This window comes from Phocoena phocoena, chromosome 4 (assembly GCF_963924675.1).
Source record: "Phocoena phocoena chromosome 4, mPhoPho1.1, whole genome shotgun sequence".
Lineage (NCBI taxonomy): Eukaryota > Metazoa > Chordata > Mammalia > Artiodactyla > Phocoenidae > Phocoena > Phocoena phocoena.
The window spans coordinates 19,756,205-19,769,008 of NC_089222.1; the positions used below are offsets into that span (position 1 = coordinate 19,756,205).

General features: G+C 36.6%; 1 protein-coding gene across 2 annotated transcripts in view; it reads left to right on the forward strand.

The window, feature by feature from the left end:
* The window catches only part of NCK1 (NCK adaptor protein 1), an 82,972-nt gene extending 70,645 nt beyond the window's left edge, over positions 1-12,327 (forward strand). For both annotated transcript variants that reach the window (XM_065876279.1, XM_065876277.1), the window contains exons 3-4: positions 8,890-9,602; positions 11,632-12,327. In XM_065876279.1, coding sequence (XP_065732351.1) covers positions 8,890-9,602; positions 11,632-11,826 — 908 coding nt within the window. In that variant the 3' untranslated portion in view covers positions 11,827-12,327. The remainder of the gene's footprint in view (positions 1-8,889; positions 9,603-11,631) is intronic.
* The last annotated feature ends 477 nt before the right edge of the window (positions 12,328-12,804 follow it).

The window sequence follows — 12,804 nt, forward strand, 5'->3', positions numbered from 1 at the left end:
TTTTGGGTATTTGTATATCTTCCTTGAAGAATTATTTATTCAAGTCCTTTGTCCATTTTTGAGATAGGTTTTTTTTCGTTTTGTTCTTAGGTTCTAAGAGATCTTTATATATGTTCTGGATAGAGACCCTTATCAGCATTATGATTTGCAAATATTCTTTTCTAATTCTGTAGGTTGTCTTTTCACTTTCTTGGTAGTGTCCTTTGCACAAGTGTCTTTTATTTTAATGAGGTACAGTTTATCTTTTTTTTTTGGTGTCAAATCTAAGAATCTGTTGCTATATCCAAGGTCATGAGACTTTTCCCTATGTTATCTTCTGAGTGTTTTAAAGTTTTAACTCTTATATTTGGGTCATCTATCCATTTTGAGTTAATATTTGTATGTGGTATGAAGTAGGAATCCAACTTCGTTCTTTTGCCTGTGGATATGCAGTTGTCCCAGCATCATTTGTTGAAGAGACTATTCTTTCTTCCATTAAATGGTTTTGGCACCCTCCTCAAGGTCAAAGTCAAAATATATGGAGCAACTGGAATAGAATTGAGAGTTATTTCAGAACTCTCAATTCTTTTCCATTGGTCTATTCCTCATTCCTTTTATGCCAGTACTACACTGTTTTGAGTACTGTGGCTTTGTAGTAAGTTTTGAAATTGGGAAGTGTGAGTCCGTCAACTTTGTTTTCCATTTTCAAGTTTGTTTTGGCTATTTGGGATAACTTGCGATTCCATATGAATTTTAGGATCAGCTTTTTCCATTTCTGCAGAAAATAGGGTGTTGGTACTTTGATAAGGATTACATTGAATCTGTGGATCACTTTGGATAGTATAGGCATCCCTTGGTATCTGCAGGGGTTTGGTTCCAGTACCCCCTGCAAATAACCAAAACTCAAGGATGCTCAAGTTTCTTGTATAAAATGGCATAGTATTTGCATTAACCTACACACATCCTCCTGTATACTTTAAATCATCTCTCAATTACTTGTAATACTAATACAATGTAAATTCTATGTAAATAGTTTCTGGTGCATGGCACCTTCACATTTTCCTTTTGGGAATTTTCTGGAGTTTTTTTTCCCCAAATATTTTTGATCTGAGGTTGTTTGAATCCACAGATACAGAACCCATGGATACTGAGGGCCAACTGTATTGCCATCTAAAAATACTAAGTTTTCAAACGCATAAACACAGAATGGGGGCTTCCCTGGTGGCGCAGTGGTTGAGATCTGCCTGCTGATGCAGGGGACACGGGTTCATGCCCCAGTCCGGGAAGATCCCACATGCCATGGAGCGCCTGGGCCCATGAGCCATGGCCGCTGAGCCTGCGCGTCCGGAGCCTGTGCTCTGCAACGGGAGAGGCCACAACAGTGAGAGGCCCGTGTACCACAAAAAAAAAAACAAAACACAGAGGGCTTCCCTGGTGGTGCAGTGGTTGAGAGTCCGCCTGCCGATGCAGGGGACACGGGTTCGTGCCCCGGTCTGGGAGGGATCCCACATGCCGTGGAGTGGCTGGGCCCGTGAGCCATGGCTGTTGAGCCTGTGCGTCCAGAGCCTGTGCTCTGCAACAGGAGAGACCACAGCAGTGAGAGGCCCGCGTACCGCAAAAAAAAAAAAAAAAAAAAACCACAATGTCTTTCCATTTATTTAGGTCTTCTTTAATTTCTTTCAACAATATTTTGTAGTGTTTAGTGTACAAGTCTTGTACCTCCTTGATTAAATTTATTTCTGTGTATTTTATTCTTAATGCTATTAAAAATTGAATTTAAAAAATTTCCTGGGACTTCCCTGGTGGCACAGTGGTTAAGAATCCATCTGCCAATGGAGGGGACACGGGTTTGAGCCCTGGTCTGGGAAGATCCCGCATGCTGCGGAGCAACTAAGCCTGTGTGTCATGGCTACTGAGCCTACGCTCAAGAGCCTGCGAGCCACAACTCCTGAGCCTGCGTGCCACGACTACTGAAGCCTGTGTGCCTAGAGCCTGTGTTCTGCAACAAAGAGAAGCCACTGCAATGAGAAGCCCATGCACAATGAAGAGTAGCCCCGCTTGCCACAACTAGAGAAAGCCTGTGTGCAGCAATGAAGACCCAATGCAGCCAGTCTGAATGAATGAATGAATGGAAGGAAGGAAGGGAGGAAGGAGCCCAATAAGGTTTGGGGGGTTAAGAGCACAGGAAAAAAAAATTTCCTTTTCAGATTATTCATTGCTAGTATATAGAAATACACTGATTTTTTTTTTGTGTTTTTGTATCTTTCAACTTTGCTAAGTTATTGGTTCTAGCTTTTTTGTGTGTGAATTCTTTAGGATTTTCTATATAAGATCATGTCATCTGTGAATAAAGATTATTTTACTTCTTCCTTTCCAGTTTCGCTATCTCTTATTTCTTTATCTTGCCTAATTGCTCTGGCTAGCACTTCTCGTACAGTGTTGAATAGACGTGGTGAAAGAGGGCATTTATGTCTTGTTCTTGATCTTAGGGGAAAAGCTTTCCGTCTTTCACTACTGAGTGTGACGGTAACCATGGTTTTTTTCATAAATGCCCTTTATTTTGTTGAGGAAATTCCCTTCTGTTCCTAGTTTGCTGACCATTTTTATCATGAAAGGGTGTTTTATCACTTTTATCATGAAAATCCCAAATTGCTACTTGCAGTACTTTCGTGCACATTTGCCAAGGGCAAAAAATTTGAGTTGCTAGCAGAGGTCAAACAAGGTGACCTCTCATTTCAGCTCTCATACTGAAAATCAGTGTCCTTTTTGCAGTTTAATGCCGTGTGTGTATGTGATTTTACTGTTTAAAATGGTGCCCAAGCATAGTGCTAAAGTATTGTCTAGTGTTCCTAAGTGTAAGAAAGCTTTGATTTGCTTTATGGAAAAAATATGTGAGCTAGGTAAGCTTCATTCAGGCATGAGTTTATAGCGTTGTTGGCCATGAGTTCAGTGTCAGTGAGTCAACAATTTATATTAAATAAAGTGTCTTTAAAGAGAAACACACATAACAAAAATGTTGTGAACAGAGTATCCCCTAGAGCAGTGGTTCAGTATGCTAACTAAGTATTCATGGTCACCTTATAGAACAGAACCACCATGAATAACAAAAATTGACTGTTGAGTATATTTTTATCTGTATTCATACAGGAAAGGGTATTGGTCAGTAGTTTTCTTGTGATATCTTTATGTCTTTGGTATCTAGGTAATGCTGGCCTCATGGAATGAGTTATGAAATGTTTCCTTCTCTTTTGGTAGAAGTTTGAGAGACAAATGTTTGGTAGAATTCAGAAGTCAAGTTATCTGGTTCTGGGCTTTTCCTTGTTGAGAAGTGTTGATTACTGATTCAGTCTTTTACTTCAGTCTATCCACATTTTCTGTTTCTTCTTGAGTCATTTTTGGTAGTTTGTGTGTTTCTAGCAATTTTTTCTTTTCATGTAGGTTTTCTAATTTATTGGCATATAGTTTGTAGTATTCTTTTATTTCTGTAAGGTTTGTAGTAATGTCCCCACTTCAGTTCTGATTTTAGTAATTTAAGTCTTTTCTCTTTTTTTCTTGGTCAGTCTCGCTAAAGATTTGTCAGTTTTGATATTTTCAAAGGTTTCATTGCTTCTTTGTTGTTTTTCTGTACTCTTTGTATTTACCTCTGCTCTAATCTTTATTATTTCCTTCCTTCTGCTAGCTTCTGCTTGATCTTTTTTTAGTTCTTTAAGGAGTAAAGTTAGGTTATTGATTTGAGATTGATTTTCTTTTTTAATGTAAGCTGGTAGAGCTATAAATTTCCCTGTGAGCACTGCTTTTGCCATAGCCTGTAGGTTTTAGTATGTTGTGTTTTCGTTTTCATTTATCTCAATGTATTTTCTAATCTCACCTGTAATTTTTTCTTTGACCTACTAGTGGTTTGGGTGTGTTGATTAATTTCCACATATTTGTAAATTTTCCCGTTTTCCTTTCTGTTATTGATTCTGAATTTCATTCCACTGTGGTCAGAGAAGATATTTTATATGATTTCAGTTTCGTGGTCTTTTGTTCTATCCGTTATTGAAAGTGAGGTATTGAAATCTCCAACTATATCGTAGAACTGTCAATTTATCCCTTTAATTCTGTTAGTTTTTGCTTTATTATATGTCTTGCCGCTCTGTTGTTAGGTGTGTATATATCTATAATTGTTAAATCTTCTTCATGGATTGACTTGTTATCAACATATAATGTCCTTTGTCTCCTGTAACAATTTTTGTCTTAAAGTCTTTTGTTACCATTTTCATGGAATGTCTTTTTGCATCCTTTCACTTTCAAACCTGTTTGCATCTTTGGATCTGAAGTTAGTGTCTTATAGATAGCATAGTGTTGGATCATATTTTTTTAATCCATTCTGCCAATCTTTACCTTTTAGTCCAACATTTCAAGAAATTACTGGTAGGAAAGGCCCTCTGATACTTTGCTGTTTGTTTTTTCTATATGTCTTATACCTTTTTTCCCCTCAGTTCTTTTATTACTACCTTTTATAATTGATTTTTTTCATATCTTAATTGAAGTATAACTGCTTTACAATGTTGTGTTAATTTCTGCTCTACAACAAAGTGAATCAGCTGTATGTATACATATATCCTCATATCCCCTCTGTCTTGAGCCTCCCTCCCACCCTCCCTATCCCACTCCTTAGGTCATCACAAAGCATCAAGCTGATCTCCCTCTGCTATGCAGCAGCTTCCCATTAGCCATACATTTTACATTTGGTCGTGTATATATGTCAGTGCTACTTTCTCACTTTATCCCAGCTTCCACTTCCCCTGCTGTGTCTTCAAGTCCATTCTCTACATCTGTGTCTTTATTCCTGCCCTGCCTGCCACTAGGTTCATCAGTACTACTTTTTTTAGATTCCATGTAAGTGCGTTAGCATACGGTATTTGTTTTTCTCTTTCTGACTGACTTCACTCTGTATGACAGAGTCCATCCACCTCATTACAAATAACTCAATTTCGTTCCTTTTTATGGCTGAGTAATATTCCATTTTATATATGAGTGATATCATCTTTATCCATTCATCCGATGATGGGCACTTAGGTTGTTTCCATCTCCGGGCTATTGTAAATAGTGCTGCAATGAACATTGTGGTACATGACTCTTTTTGAATTATGGTTTTCACAGGGTATATGCCCAGTAGTGGGATTGCTGGGTCATATGGTAGTTCTATTTGTAGTTTTTTAAGGAACCTCCATACTGTTCTCCATAGTGGCTGAACCAATTCACATTCCCACCTGCAGTGCAAGAGTTCCCTTTTCTCCACACCTCTCCAGCATTTATTGTTTCTACATTTTTTGATGATGGCCATTCTGAGTGGTGTGAGATGATATCTCATTGTAGTTTTGATTTGCATTTCTCTAATGATTAATGATGTTGAGCATTCTTTCATGTGTTTGTTGGCATTCTGTATATCTTCTTTGGAGAAATGTCCATTTAGGTCTTCTGCCCATTTTTGGATTGGGTTGTTTTTTTTGATATTGAGCTGCATGAGCTGCTTGTATATTTTGGAGATTAATCCTTTCTCAGTTGCTTCGTTTGCATATAATTGATTTTTTTATGATGCACATTTTGTTTTGTTCTCATTTCTTTTTCAGTGTGTTTAGTTTTTTTCTTAGTGATTACCCTGTGGATTACAATTAGCATCTTAACTTTTTAACAATCAAGTTTGAAGTAATGCAAATTTAGCTTCAATAGTATACAAAAGTCTGCTCTTTTATAGTTTTGTCTTTATACATTGTGTGCCCATTAACCTAGATTTGAAATTACCGTTTTATATATTTGCATCTTAAATCATATAAGAATAAAAGAGGACTTACAAGCTAAAAATGTAACTGGTTTTTATATTTACAGTGTAGCTACCTTTACTACTGTTCTTCATATGACTTTAGTGACCTTTCATCTCAGCCTGGAGGACTCTCTTTAGCGTTTTTTATAGCACAGGTGTAGTGTGACAAACTCCTTCAGTTTTTGTTTACCTTGGGAGTATCTTAACTTCTTCAGTTTTAAAGGACACTTTTGCTGGACATGGAATTCTTTTTTTTTTTAAACTTTATTAGAGTATAATTGCTTTACAGTGGTGTGTTGGTTTCTGCTTTACAGCAAAGTGAATCAGTTATACATATACATATGTCCCCATATCTTGTCCCTCTTGCATCTCCATCCCTCCCACCCTCCCTATCCCACCCCTCTAGGTGGTCACAAAGCACCGAACTGATCTCCCTCTGCTATGTGGCTGCTTCCCACTAGCTGTCTATTTTACGTTTGATAGTGTATATATGGACATGGAATTCTTGATTGATACTTTTTTTCTTTCAGCATCAGATTCTACCTTGTCCTTAGGGTTTGTTGTTGCTCCTTATTGTGGTGGTTTTGTTTGTTTGTTTAGTGACTTTTCTAAACTATTTTTATAAAGTCTGTGTCATTGTGTGACCACACAATGTGTGACCACATACATCTGTGTTCTTTTGCTTAGTTGTTAGCCAGTGTTTTGAAAGAGTTTTCTTAAACACGTGAAACCAAAAGAAAAAGAAAAAAAACCTTTTTCAACACTTAGCCAGGCCATTTGCAACTCTTCCTTAGCCTTTACTTACTGCTTCTTCAGAGCTTGAAGGTCAGCAATAGGTGAAAGCTCAGGGTCTACTCAGGCCTTTGCTGAACAAGTGCCGGTTCTGGCTATGTATGTGGCTTTCTTGATTTTCTGGTATACACAGGGGCTTTTCAAAGCCCTTATTACCCCATTTGTGTCCTTACTCAAACTTTTCCTTCCTAGGATTTTTTATCTGTTTCTTATCCTAGTTGTTGTTTCTTCTACCAGTCTGCTGCATCAATTAAATGATTTCAGCAGAAAACATCCTAGCCCTGGGAATGCTCCAAGTCAGGTGAAACCACGGCAAGTCATTGTGCCGGTCCTTCAGGTAGCTTCCAGATAGGTTGAAACGCACAATTACAATTCTTTGTGAATAAGATCTGTATTGTTCTGTCTGGCATTAGGAGTTCAGTTTGCTATCCTCACAGCCACCACTGATTTGGGATTTAAGAGATATTAGGCAGGCAGCTTAAAATGCTACAGTGCTCTCTTACTACAAAGCAGCAGCTTCTTTATTCCCTAAGCTTAGCTAGTTTTTATAAGTTTTTTACTAGATTCTGGAGTTCCGCAAAAGTTGATTTTGACAGTATTCGCCAGCTCATTAATTACTCTGTTGGAGGGATGGAACCCTAGAGTTCCCTGCTGTGCCAGAAATCCCTGATGTATGAATTTTTCATGATGATGATACATCATTAACCAGAAGGAAAGAAATTGGGAGGGAGGGAGTTAGTTGATTTATGGATCTTGGAGAGGTCATTTTTATTTGGACATGGAAGTTGTATTTGAGGTGCTGCTGGTACATTCATTCTGTAGATGTCTAGTGACATTTGGAATTGTAATGCTTGAATTCCAGCTTAGAGCTACAAAGAGACCTTGGAATCTTCTATAGAGAAGTTATAGAAAGTGAAAGTGTATGATTTCCTTGAAGCAGAGGCTAAGTCCAAGCATGGCATCTTGGGAAACACTTTCAACAAAGGAATCATTCACTTGTTCTTTCAGCAAACATTCACTTTGTTCCTGCTACTAGTATAGTTACTGCTAAGTGCTGGAGATACAAGGTAATAAGATCCAGCTTACTGCCCCCAGGAAACTCACTCTTATTAGATGGACAAGTAAGCAAGTACAATGCAATTTTATAACAAGGTTTAGAGGAGCCCAGACAGAGGAACACAAGAATATTTAAACAGGTCAGTAGGGAAAACGGGAGACTCTCGGGGAAATTAAAGAAGGAGAAAATGTTGTACAAAGTTATCTGTGATCTTGGTTGCTGTATAGAGAGTTTGAAAAGATCGAGGGCTCTAAAAGGGACTAATTTGGCAGTGAAGAGATGACAGTTTTAATTGAGTAGTTTTGGTGGAGATAGAGAACCAGATTATAAGGCGTTAGGAGTGAGTGAGTGGTGAAAAAGTTGAAGGAAAAAGGGAAGACAGTTTTATAAAGAATGATGTAGTTAAAGAACAATAGCAGAGTTGAAGTAACTTTATTTTGGAATAAAAGCGATCTAAATGTGTTTTTAGACAATAGAAGGGAGTGAGTGGGAGGGGAACAAGGATGGCCAAGAGTCCCAAAAAGAGGCAGGAAAGATGGTAGGTATTAAGAACCCAGAAGGATCAGAGGTTGGGAACTTGGGAGAAGAAAAAGAGTAAGGGTAATGAGAAAGAATTTTGAGATAGTGAGAAAGTATTTGAGAAATTTTACCTAGGAATGCCTTAGTTTTCAAGTGAGCAGCGGTGAAAATGCCTGACTGAAGTTGCTGTAGCATACATTTGTGATGATAGTACCATTTGGTTATTTTTTTCATTCTTTTAACAAATATATATTAAGCATCTCCTGTGTACTAAGCACTGTATGAGATCCTTGGGATTATATCCATGAACAAAGTCAGCAAAAGTCTCTGCTGTTGTGGATATATTATTTTAAAATAAACATGAGGTAAAATAAATAGAGCAACTTGGGTCTTGGGAACTAAGAAAGCAAATGGGAGGATTACCTAGACTTAACTGCAATGTTATATTGCATATAAAATTGTGATTTAAGTTACTATTTTATTTCTATACAGCAAGTTAATAGAATCTCAGTTAATAAAGTAAGACAAGAATACGGGTTTGCTGGAGCCTTTATAAGTCGTGAGGATGTAAAGAAAGAAAGAGAAAGGTGAGAGGGAGGGAAAAAGGAAGGAAGGTTATCTTAGTTAAAAGGCTTGAAAGAATTACAGAATTGAAGATACTTTCTTAATAATGAATCAATTGGTGTTTTTGATTATCATGATTTTATATTCTCATTACCCTTTTTTATTTAAACAGGCATTGGAAAAGTGAAAAGAAAACCTAGTGTGCCAGATTCTGCATCTCCTGCTGATGATAGCTTTGTTGACCCAGGGGAACGTCTGTATGACCTCAACATGCCTGCTTATGTAAAATTTAACTACATGGCAGAGAGAGAGGATGAATTGTCATTGATAAAAGGGACAAAGGTGATCGTCATGGAAAAATGCAGTGATGGGTGGTGGCGGGGTAGCTACAATGGACATGTTGGATGGTTCCCTTCAAACTATGTGACTGAGGAAGGCGACAGTCCTTTGGGTGACCATGTGGGTTCTTTGTCAGAGAAATTAGCAGCAGTCGTCGGTAACCTAAATACTGGGCAAGTGTTACATGTGGTACAGGCTCTTTACCCATTCAGCTCGTCCAATGATGAAGAACTTAATTTTGAGAAAGGCGATGTAATGGATGTTATTGAAAAACCTGAAAATGACCCTGAGTGGTGGAAATGCAGGAAGATCAATGGAATGGTTGGTCTGGTGCCAAAAAACTATGTTACCATTATGCAGAATAATCCATTAACCTCAGGTTTGGAACCATCGCCTCCACAGTGTGATTACATTAGGCCTTCACTCACTGGAAAGTTTGCTGGCAATCCATGGTATTATGGGAAAGTCACCAGGCACCAAGCAGAAATGGCATTAAATGAAAGAGGGCATGAAGGTGATTTCCTCATTCGTGATAGTGAATCTTCGGTAAGTTGGTTTTCAAAGGTAAATGGAAATAGAACTCTGAGTATTAAAAAAATAAATAGAAGATTAGAGAAGTTAAGTGGCTTCCCTAAAATTAACCAGGTAGTATATTTGTTAAAATATGTAAAGTTTCTTAGTGAAAGTCAGTGTTCTTTCCAAGTGTATTTATTTTTAGTAATATATAGCCCTACCCTGGATTATTTAAAAGCCTTGTCCTAGTTCTGTTGGTTTTGCCTTCCTGAAATATTTTCTTTTGCATTAAACTGAAAAATGGAGAAAATTGAACATTGGTTTCTTCACTGAGAGTAGAACAATGCAGTAGACTAAACTGGGAAAAACATTTCTTAAATTGCATAATGGATACACTGTCATCCTTACAATAAAGGAAATCCCTGAATTTAAAAAATTGATATTTGCTTTTTTTATAAATTGCTTGTTTGGAAGTTGGAATACACTATTACATACCTCAGAAACCCATTTGAACATGCACTCTGTATTTGAAGTGCATTTGCAATAAAAGATAAATTCTGTTCCAATACTAGTAAAACAATAAAACTGTAAAACCATAAAAATTGAATAAGAAAATAGTTTTGTGGGCTCTTTTGGGTACTATCTAGGATTTTAGAGTTTGACAATACTCATTTCCCTTAAAAATGGCCTTTATTTTTCCTTGATAAAGGATATCACTACTTTTCCATGAGTAGTAGTGGCTTTTTTTGTGTATATGTATTTGTACAAAAGTTAATGTATGATTGTACAGAAGGTTGAAAGAAAGAAAGAAAACCTATCTGTTTGAGTGGTGTGTGTGTGTGTTTAAGGGGTGAGGGGTGGGAAAGATGAGAGGGCGAGATTGAAATTAATTGAACTGCCTGATGTGAAGTTCAGGAAATGGGGGCCTGTACATAACCCCTCAGAAAGAGAAGGTGATTGATGATAGGGAAGAGTGGTGGGATTTGTTTTCTGTTAGTTGCCTGACCTGGCCCTACTTTCTAGGACAAGCAGTGGGCAGAAGGATTAGAAGGGAGTGACCCTGGAGTGGGTGGTAAATAACCATAAGATGTTTCCAAGAAACCCACTGTTTGAAACTTTGGCAGTAACTGTATAAGAGGTTGATATAGACTATTCAGAAGAGTGTAAGGTTAAAAAAAAACAAACCTAAAACTTGATTGCAAAATACCGTGTATTTTCTTGTGGGTAATTAAGCATAGATATTATCCAAAATATACCATTACTTTTAGTAGTAGAATTTTTAAAGTAGAGGTCTCAAATAGGCATATTTCATTTGACCTGCACAGTGTTTTTAAACATTTGAATTCATTGTCAGTTTTTAAATATTGGGAGATTTAGTATAAGAATTTGGACATCAGATTTCCCTTTTAAAATTGGAAGGCCTGTCAATGTTGAGCCGTATTCCTACAAGGCAACAATTGCAGTTAAGTGGCCACCTCCTTTAGATTGGCCATGTACTGTTGTTTCCCCCTATATAGCCATCCTGGCCATTGTTTACATTTCTTTTTTGCCCCTTATAGACATTTGAGTTTATGATCTCTTATTAGAGTTTAAATTAGTTCTCATTTTTGTGTCCTTCATCTTTGAGATTTCAGAGTATTTACTCTGTAAGACAGCTACTGTTAGCTACTAATTGAAAAGGGGTGGATGTCTTGGATTTTCTCCTATGTTTCTCCAGTAGTTTGAATGGAGAGAAGATAGTTTTTATGCTTCAGATGTTAAACTAAAGGATTTGCCCTGGTGTTAGGTAGAGCATAATAGTTAAGAGACTTAAGAGTCTGGCTGCTTCGATTTGAATCCTGGCTCTTTTGTTAACTAGATGGATGATCTTAGGCAACTTAGCTTCTCTTCAGCCTTGATTTTTTTTTCATCTGTAAAATGGGTTTGTTTTGAGGCATAAAGGAGATAATTCATATAAATAATTTAGTATTGTGCCTAGTACTTAAAGTGCTCACATTTTAGCTGTTATTAGTTTAATATAAAAATGCTAATAGATGTCTTTCAAAATTTTTTTCTCTTTTAGCCAAATGATTTTTCAGTATCACTAAAAGCACAAGGGAAAAACAAGCATTTTAAAGTCCAACTAAAAGAGACTGTCTACTGCATTGGGCAGCGTAAATTCAGCACCATGGAAGAACTTGTAGAACATTACAAAAAGGCACCAATTTTTACAAGTGAACAAGGAGAAAAATTGTATCTTATCAAGCATTTATCATGATACTGCTGACCAGAAGTGACTGCTATACAGTTGTAATTCGTCATGTGAAGACTGAGAAAATATCATTCCAGTCATGCTTGATTGGAAATTGCTGTTTCTAACTCTATATGAAAATTGACTATAATACATAAGTATTTTTATTATAACTCAGTTCATACATATATACTACATATGCCAGACATCTGCATAGAGCAATTCCTTATCCTTGGTCTTCTGTTTCATTGGTTTTTTTGCTCTTTTTCTCTTTGCTTCTAATATTAAGGTTTTATATTTTGAAAAAATGATGCAAATCGAAAGTCTTTATATGGAAGAATTTCTTTATTGCCTTTCCTTTATTTCCTTGTAAGGGCACCACCTTAGTTACTTCTGCAATGGTTCTCTTCATATAAAATTATTATATCAATTATATCAATATATGGCATATGCTAAAATAAATTTCTTGGAGAGTTGTTAATCTTTTCTGTGACTAAATAGCAATAATAAATGGAAAATTAGAAATTATTTTCAGGTATTATATTTGTCACAAGCCATTGTAAATATCAAGTATGTTGTGTCTGTCATTATTTTTCAAAATTCGTTTGTTTTCAGTGTAAAGCAAAACATACGGGACATAGGTTAGAAAACATATCTTGTACAATTTAAATTTACAACTGTTGGAAACAAAAATCTGTAAGTTCCTAAGTTTTCTTTTCTTTTTTTTTGGTGCTTCTCTCTCATCTGGTTATTCAAGAGAACAAAACAGTCTCTGAGATATTTAGCTTTTCAAACTGTAAATGGATGCTCTAGTGTTATTTTTTTCCCCCAGTGTTATTTTACCAAAGCATCTTGTTTTTGAATATGTTATATCTGTGTCAATGTGAAAAAAGCTATGGCCAAAGTTTGAAGAAGTAAGGGTCAACGAGATACTTGGTTCTCCCCAACCCCACCAAAAAAAAAAATCAGTAATTATCAGGCATAGTATTTCTATTCTCATTTTCT